This window comes from Uranotaenia lowii, chromosome 1, assembly GCF_029784155.1.
Source record: "Uranotaenia lowii strain MFRU-FL chromosome 1, ASM2978415v1, whole genome shotgun sequence".
NCBI lineage: Eukaryota > Metazoa > Arthropoda > Insecta > Diptera > Culicidae > Uranotaenia > Uranotaenia lowii.
The window spans coordinates 32,660,628-32,670,214 of record NC_073691.1 but is presented as its reverse complement, the minus strand read 5'-3'; the positions used below and the strand labels follow the sequence as shown (position 1 = coordinate 32,670,214).

Sequence of the window (9,587 nt, the reverse complement as noted above, 5' to 3'; positions counted from 1 at the left end):
CGGTAATGTGAATATCTGATCCGTAGTAGACCGTCCCTCCATAAAGCCGGCCTGATGACTTCCCACGAATCTGTTTGCTTGTGGCGTTAGGCGGCGGAGTAGGATTCGGGACAACACTTTGTAGGCGGCATTGAGGACAGTGATCGCTCGGTAGTTCTCAGCCGACTTGTTTCTATTCAGCTGGCGAATGGCCTCTTTAACTTCACTCATCGTTGGGAGTGGCTCCTCTTCGTCGTTGGCTACGCCGGCGATGTACCTTCCCCCACCGTCTTGATCTCCTGCATGTGCGCCGTTCAGGTGTTCATCGAAGTGCTGCTTCCACCTTTTGATCACCTCACGATTGTCCGTCAGTATGCCTCCGTCCTTATCCCGGCACATTTCGGCTTGCGGCACGAAGCCTTTGCGGGATGCGTTGAGTTTCTGATAGAACTTTCATGTTTCTTGGGAACGATGCAGCTGCTCCAGCTCCTCGAGCTCCTCCTCCTCCAGGCGGCGCTTTTTCTTCTGGAAAATTCGGACTCGCTGCCTCTTCCGCTGTCGGTGATTTTCCACATTTCGACGGGTGCCTTTTTGCACTACTGCCGCCCGGGCGGCATTCTCTTCGTCCATCACCCTCCTACACTCCTCGTCGAACCAGTCGTTCCGTCGAGTTTGCTCCACATAACCGATGACGTTCTCCGTTAGTCTACAGTATCGAAACCGGTTTTCTTACACCCAAAATAATCTGCACGTAGCTGCTACGTGAAAAACTACATAATTATTTTCACGTAACTTGTACGAATCAAATAAGTGAACGCTCCCCTAATAGGAAATTTTCTTGGTGAACATCACGTACAACTTACGTGAATTTTTAGTAAGTTTAACGAGATGTGATGATGAAAGCTGCGTGAAATGTGTTTAGTAGAGGAATGATGTTTTGATCTTTCTTACCTTTTTTTTCGTTTTTTAATTACGGTAAATAAAAATGAAAACAATTTAAATTGTATCGATAATAAAATTTATTTTAGCTCCTTGTCACTGTCGTCACATTTCCATACACATTTTTACTGTCACTTAACTTTTTTATTTTTAGAAAAACAATTCCGGATTGTAAGGATGATGCGATTGTTTTCTGTTGCTATAATTTACATAACACATATTGGTTCCGGTAATTTCTTTACTGCGGGAACCGGGCAAGACGAAATTCCATCTGAAACAGTTTGACTGCCTTCATCACCGACATCTCCATAATCTTCCAGACTGGAATCGTATTCCATTTTTCTTTACGGTGCTAAGGTTTCCATTGATGCTCCTTAAGAAGCATATGACGATATGTAAATTCAGCTATCGATCCAATCACTAATTAAATTTACCGAAATTTGCATTCGCCAGCCAGCTACGAAAAGTCCACATCCGTATGTCGATACTACTCGACCTCCGACTTTATCGATTATCCGCTGCCGCTTTTTCACTACAAAAAATCAAGTTTGCTGACTAACAATTCGATTTTCCAATCAGAATTTACTACTACACCCATTAGAAAACTGCAGAAAACTAATATCAATTCATCGACTTAGACTTTACGTGAAATTCATGTGTCAGTTATACAGCCGAAAAGGATGTCAATATGTAATGCATAGAAGTGGAATCTGTTCTTCTAGGTTCTCCACAAAGCATATCTGAACTTTACAGCGAAATCAAAAGCTAAGTATTGTTATTTCATATTTTTCAAAAGTGCATTAACTGTTCATTATTGAAGGTCAATCTGCAAGATTAATAAACTTCTTATGCCAATCACTTAAGTTAACTAATTTTCATGAAAAAACACCAAAGAGTTCTAAGTGTTGTATATTTTTATGTCTTATTTAAGCTCCTCTTCCATAAAGTGTGAAATTCTTGAAACTATAAAACAAACCGTCCAGGCAAATATAAAAAACTCTGATAATAGATTTCAAGTCATTGTAATCAATCAATTTTTAAGTGATTTTGATCTTGTCAAGCCAAAACGTGAATATGTTCCAAATTTCATGAATCCCATGAATTTTATTGTTTTTCAAACAAATTTGTATGGAAGCCCTCCGTTTCTTAAGCTATAGGGCTGTTTCTGCTTAACAAACCACCTTTTAGTGTCAATTCGAGCTCGTGAACCAGTTTTTTTTAATTGCTAAATATTTCCAGTTGTATGCCATTTAAATTGATTTAGTGGGAAGCTCCCCTTCCATTAAAAGTGAGATTTTTGGAACTATTATATAAACCATCTCTGACCTTAATTACCTTGATTAACAAACTCCACTAACTTCCAACACAGGAAAAAACGATACAAAAAGGTGATCAAAATTGTTTTCGCAATTAGACCGACAGTGTCTCAGGGACATTCTACCAAAATCCAAGTCCTTTAAAATGAACTTTTAATAAATGTGATTTACTCACCTAATAGTGAGATAGGAACATTTTTTGTTATTTTCATTTTAGATCTATCATTTCTTCAGCAAGTCTTTGGATATTTAGTCAAAAGTGTAGTAATTTTGTCAGGTAATGTAAATGAAACATAAATTTAAAATAGGCAAGAAATATCTGAAGATTTTTCCAACTTTTATTTTTAATTTTATAAAAATTTCACGATAAAAATTGGTTATTGGAGCTTGAGTTACTAATCAGTTTGTCTTTTATTAAACTGTAAATATTTGATCAATTATTAATCGATGATATAAAGTTTCAGAATCTATAAAAATTCTTAAGAGATTCAAATAGGTACTTTGTATTCAAAATTGATATTCACGTAAGAGTCAGTATAAAATAGTTCTAGATTATAAGCTTAATACTTCTTCTTTAATAAACTATTCCCAGCTGGGAATGTTGATGATTCCAGCTCACATTTAACGGTGTGTTCAGATACTAATATGCCAAAATTAGCATGCTTTTGATTACGAAAATTTCTAGTTATCGAGTTAAAAGGGAATACATAGTTTTTTTTGTAGAAACAAAAAGCTTTTATAAATGAAAAACACATACAAAGCTAAAGTATTCAATAGATATGTGTGAGAAGATGTTTATGTGTTTAAAAATTCGATTCTAAATTTGATTACCTCGTTCTTTACGAAATTGTCTGGATTTAGGAGTTCCTGTGTGAATTGTAGATCAAGAAAACAGGTTAAAGTAGTAAGATTCTTGCACTTGTCAAAGGTGTTTCCAAATCGTATCCTTTTACCAAAAATTATCCATTACAAGATTCGGAACTCTTGCGGAAATCGACGGACAAAATCCAAAAGCGCCACCATCAAATGCTGCGGCAGAAATGCAACTATTCAGTAAAACACGCTAAGGAAAAAAAACTATTTTTATTACACGGTCGGAAATAACCAGCAGTTTGAGGGTTCATTTTCACATCAAACACACTGCGGACTTTCTCTATGTGGTCTTGGCTCTACAGAATTAGCACGGTTTTTCGGTATCGGAGTTGCCATTCGCTATTCAAAGCTTTTTTTTTCTTTTCGGGCCGTTCAGATACCACGTGTATAGAAAAATGAGATTTTAAACCCCTTCCTCCCCCTGCGTGGACAAGCGTAAACGTTTGGCAAACACCTACCCCGTTCCCGGATGTCCACGTGGACAGGTTTGAATTTTTTTTTTTCTAAATCTAATTTGACAGTACTTTCTGCTTTTTTTGATATAGAAATGACTGATTTTCAAAAAAAGCGAATTAGCATTTTCTGATATGAAATAATTTTAAAAATTTTAAAATTCTTAATTATGATATATAGCACTTGCTTCCAAGTGGCTAGTAGTTGTTTAAACTTAAACTGGAAAAGTTTGCAATTTTAAGATTTTGAATTAAACATCTTAATAAAACTAGATCAAATTCATCTTCATCTGAATGAATTAGACTAAATTAAATTAAGACCTTGGTAAAATAATCTGTATTATAACATAAATCAGGATCTTAATCAAAATAAATACTTGGCCAAGTCATCCAAACCCTTAATCGCAATATCGTCAGCACTGTTCCGCGGAATTTGGAATCAATAACCAGGCTCAACGAGATATGCAATACAAACAAGTGATCTGTTTTAATTGAAGATTATTATTTTTAATTGAGGAATCTGAATGCGCAAAATCGAGTCAGGTTCTCAATTAAATTTAATTGGTGGCATAGCTTTTCTCCAAAAATTGGTGACAGTATTTCAGAATGCATTTTGCAAATGTATTCCAAATTTGAACAAAAGCATATTAGAGTGCATTTGAATCCCCCGGAACGAGGGGTACAAGTGAAAAATTCAATTATCGAGAAATGTTGACCTTTTCTGTCAGTAGATGGTGTTAAGGTTTGTTAAAAGATTATCCGTCGGCATTTATATGAAAAATTTGAAGAGCTAGGTATCTTGGAATATATTATTTTTGCTTTTACCCACACTCCCAAACAAAATTGTTTGCTAGGATGCAGAGGTGACCTCGGTCCTAAAGCACAAAATTGTATCTTGCATCCCTTTCTCTATTTTTCCAAACTATCTATTGACTACTAGGACGTGGCCGGCACCGTTATTGATGTTCAAAGAGAGAGCATCAGTTTTTTGCATTGAGAATGAGCTTCTCATCCCAAGAACTATTCTTTTGACCATTGTGCAGAATTGATGGCCTCGGTCAATCACGGAGTAGCAACCATTGGCGATGTGGAATTCGTTCTACTGAGCCACGCCAGAGATCAAGGAATTTGAAATGCTTTTTCTTTTCTTTATCCCATAATTTAAGTATTAACCATAAAAAATTCAAATCTTCTGAATATTGATTGTTTTTGTACATTTTTTATTATGCATTTCAGATTCAATGATTAAAGGTGGATGTGAGTAGTCAATCAAGCTAAGCTAATTCATGTGTCAGTTATACAGAAAAACAGCAGCTACTACAAAGCACTCGTAGAATCGATGGGATGCAACAAAAGCTCAGTTTACGTGAATAATCCCGTATATTTTATTTATTTATTATTTTGGGGTGTAAGTTGATCTGGTGCGGACTTCCAATGATAACTTTTCACAATAACACGTATCATACATTTATAATTTTTTTGCTGAAGGTAAAAGGGTCGAAGGTGATGGCTGAAAAATTTGAAGCAAAATACATACACTTGAAGTTTGAAAAAAAAAAAGCTCGCTAGAATTACCGTCATCGGCTTGAGCCCGGTAGCGATGTTCCATATATCACCGGTACTGGGGGAAACCAGAAAGCATCTAAGTTGATTACCGATTTCCTACGCAGAAACTGCGGAGATTATCCACCATCAGTGTTTTACCGCTGCAACGCGAACACAAATTGAAAACATTCACATTTTTTGGACGACACGCAAATATGGTGAATCCACACGACCGCCACGACGTCGTCTGCGGATTTTTTTTCCCGAGGCGCAACCACCGGAGTTGCTCCGGCACAACATGTAGATCCGAATCAAAACAATCGAACGCATCATTTTGACGTTTCTCGTTTGATGTCTGGGATGCCAGACGCACTTAAATTCCACAATATGCAATTGACACACGACACGTATTTTTTCATTGACTTGTACATTTACAGGAAATGTCATGCTTCTTTTTGTTACATGACAATTGCTGTAATACTAAGTGATTTTCTTTTGTCTTTCAGAAGATGTCATATGAAATTACAGGATTTTTCATTTACAGGTTGTTTTATTTTAAAGGACACCATATTCAATGACACTTAAAAATCATTATTTTTTTTTAATATGTACACAGCAAAAATTATTTCCTGTAAAATTACGTAAATGAGGAGCAGGACATTTATCGTAATTTTACAGGTAAAAAACTTTATTACGAGACCTTTAATTTTTAGTGTACAACTTTTTTACAGGACATTTGCTTTAATAATAAATTAATCTTCATTAACTTACTAGGAAAACAATTTAAAATTACAGGTTTTGTAAACTACAGGTGATTTATTTTAAAAGTTGCAGTTTTCAGTGACACGTAATAGTCAAATTTTTTTTTCTGTGTAGGCTTAAAAATGCTTTGATGATTATTTCGATTTTTAATAAACTTTTCCCTGTTTTGAACATTTGGTGACTCCAGGATTCCACATCAATCATAATTGAGAAGAGAAAAATCCAAATTCAAACAGTAAAATCAAGCAGTTTACTTTAGAAAAAAGGAGAAGGCGGTTGAATTTCATTACACGGTCCAACGGTTTGTCATAGACGAGACAGAGACAAACATCCCGGGAACCGAGTAACAGGAAGTGGGAAAGTTTTCAGGTTCCGAAAAAATCCAAAACAGATTCCTAGTCATTTCTTCCTATAGGAAAATTTTACCAGCCAGCCAGCGTCCATCCCTGGGGATGGAAAACGACGCCACCCAACAGTAAACAGCAAACGAACTTGAGTTAGTTTTAATTTTTTATGCAAATTGATTAAGATGTTGATTGTAGGGTTTTGGATTTGCGTTTTCGGGCGTAATTTCAAAACCTAGAGGTTTTTGGAAGGAGGAGCAATGAAGGCCGATTTATGGCCTGTTAAAGCGCTCCGGGGCAATTTCGGGGAATTTTTGGAGTACCTTTTTGAAGATTGAACCGCCCACAGCCAGAAAATCCCGAGGTTTTTGTTAATGAACCTGATGAAAGGTGATTATTGGATTCCTAATCTGAATTATTTGGTGGATGATTGCTGGAGTATCCTAATTAAACTTGATTCCGGAATGCGGCACAGGAATTTCGCTTTTGAAATGAAGTCTAAAACTTTGAAACAAATCGTAACAAAAGAAACCAATTCAAATTCCCTCGACAAACAATGAGTCGGTAATTAAATGGAGTGAAAAGAGTGAAACGACTCTTTTCGGGACTTTTTCTCCGGGAAATTTCCTTCCGGGTTTGAGGCATCCGGAACAATTTCGCTGCCACTGACAGTAAGATCTTGGCTGCTGTCATCAAATGTCATTGCGGTTCATTATCTCTGCAAAAGAAAGCTCGAGATAGGTACTCAGGGCGAAATGAAAAGAATGACACAAGAACTGTAAATAAAAAGAGGGAAGGTAACAACAATCAATGTAGTTCCACTCCTTGAAAGCGAAGAACCGGCTGAAAAGTAAGGGGGGATGAATATTCGCTCGAACGATTCCGTTTACCGGAAACACTTCCCTGAGAAGTCGTCTTTGGACCGGGCCTATCTGGTTCCGTTTCCAAGGAAATTACCAAGGTGAGCACCGAGAGGGCAATTGAAATTGTAAGACGACAAAGATAATTTAAATGTAAATTTTACGCCTCACTTTCGGCTGGGCTGAGGTAAATTTCCCCGGCCTTTTGGCGGATGCTGCAATATGTACCAAGTACCAACCTTGCTCTTGTGTATTATATTTATGAAGTCGGTAGTCGTCTGTTTTCAAATTTTATTGCTCCCGATTTATTTGCCAGGCTGTACAAGTTTTCTGGCTGCGAAAACTTTTGGTCCCTGCTATCAGATTCGAATGATGATAGGTTCATTTTCAGATTTTTTTGTAAGGTTATTTTGTTAAACAGAGATGTTGAATTCTTTTGACTTGAGAGAAAAAAAGTCAGGACAAAATTGGAAATTTTATTAGGAACGACTGAATTGATTCAAGAGTAACAATCTCGACCCATGACTAAAGCAAAACCTTTGAAATCTTTCCACAGGAACAAAATTTGAATACAGTTTTAAAGAAAATCACTTGTTGCTAGAAATTTAGTCCCGAATATAAAATTTCAACACGATTATGCTTAGCTTGCCAGATCGCCCAGATTTTTGCTGAATTCTTTCACTTCGTTTGCATAATCAAACAGAAACTTTATTGAGTCTTTATAATTTTTAATTATGTGAGACAGTTTTTTATGTGTTTGCTGCAAGATTTAAAATTAATGATTTTAAAATTTGCCTGAATATCCACCGGATTTTGGAAAAAAAAATTGAAATAAAAGTTTTGCATTTCGAACTTAAATTATATGAAATTTCGGAGTATGAAAAAAAAAATGGCTATAACTACAAACCATTCCTGAGATTTGGATTTGAAGTTCATACTTCTAATTTTCATAAAGAATGGGAATAAACTAAGTTTAATAAGGGTAAAAATTGGAAACCAAAAATTCAGAATTCTATCACTTTTTTGTTAATTTTTCATAAGTAAACAACCCACCTCTGCCCTCTTCTTTCTTCTTTTCCCTTTCGTTTCTACTGCTGATCTGTCAGTTGTCGGACAACAATAAAGTTACTCAAGGTCCTCATCCACCAGTCAACAATGGATGTAACGCGTTTTAATCAAAAACTGATTTGTTAATTCAAAAGAGATTTGCCACTCCGATGTAAGCTGTTGTAAGTGGCAATTTAAATTATTTTTACACGATCACCCAGTGCTCGATCTCATTACGACAAACCAAATGATCAAGTTCATCTTTATTTTGATAGTTTCGATAGTTCCCCCGGTTTTCGTTCAACCTTGGTGCTCTAGTTGTTCCGTGTATGAATCGACGACCAAGTTCCAGCTTGCCGATAGCTCCGTGACAATGACTGACCGTCAGACTGAGTTAAACATTACGATGTCGAAAAATATGACTCGCCTTACCGTCGTTAGATGCCAATCGGTTTGTTTGATAATTCCAACTGAGGTAGATTATCCATTGGAATTGTTCAGCATTATTCACACGAAGTCTGTTTATTGGTCTCCCGGAATCAAAAGATTTCCAGCACTGAAAAATTTCCAGGTTTGTCTTTTGATGTTCAAATAAAAATTGGGAAAGTTCTCACATAGTTTTTTTTTCATAAATTTCAGCTAACTGAAGTGGGAAACATGAATCAATTTTTCGATCTTAGCGGCTGGAATCTTCCAGCTTTGAAGGAACTTTTGATTTCTCATAACCCAACTTTAAAACAAATCCCCAATGGAGTGAAAAACATCGGAAACCTGACCCGGCTATACTTGGATTACAACGCCATTGAGCATGTTCAGATGGAGGCCTTTCAGGGCCTTCACCATTTGGAAATCCTTTCCCTAATAGGAAATGGAATAAATCGAGTTGCTGCAACAGAATCGATTACACTCCCTCAACTTCAGCACCTCAGTTTGTATCGAAATAAGTTGACACAATTTGAGGCTGCCAGCCGATGTAACTTTCCGGAACTTCAATTCCTGGATCTATCCAAAAACAGGCTAACACAATTTGATGTTCCGATGAGCTGGTCCAAATTGCAGACGGTTGAGCTTCAGGAAAATCCCATCAACTGTAGCTGGTTGATTGGTAATGTGAATCCCCAGCGTTCGTCGATTTGGCGGCTGTTGGACGTTGCCAAGGAATCTTGTTGGGTTCCGGTTTATTTCCGGTGGAATTTAAGCTAGAGTTTATGAGTTTCGACAGAGTTATTCAAACCATCGACACTATTTTCGTCAGTTAATAAATAATCATTACTTAAGATTTAGAGAAATTTAAACTGATGATCATGAGTTCAAGTAGGCGTTGCCTTGCAGGGACGTCAAAATTTTCGCTCCTTAAAATCAGTGATCTTCAAGAAATTTAAAATAGAATAAAAATAAATTATTAAACAAGGAATCCAGCTGATTATAACTGCGGATGTGAATATTGTGAACTAACAGCAAAGTGCGTTG

At 36.5% G+C, this 9,587-nt stretch overlaps 1 protein-coding gene across 1 annotated transcript; it reads left to right on the top strand.

Moving 5' to 3' along the window:
• The first annotated feature begins 8,774 nt into the window (after positions 1 to 8,774).
• LOC129759049 (leucine-rich repeat-containing protein 24-like) lies at positions 8,775 to 9,320 on the top strand. Its single transcript, XM_055756478.1, has one exon. The coding sequence runs from the start codon at positions 8,775 to 8,777 to the stop codon at positions 9,318 to 9,320; it is 546 nt and encodes a 181-aa protein (XP_055612453.1).
• The last annotated feature ends 267 nt before the right edge of the window (positions 9,321 to 9,587 follow it).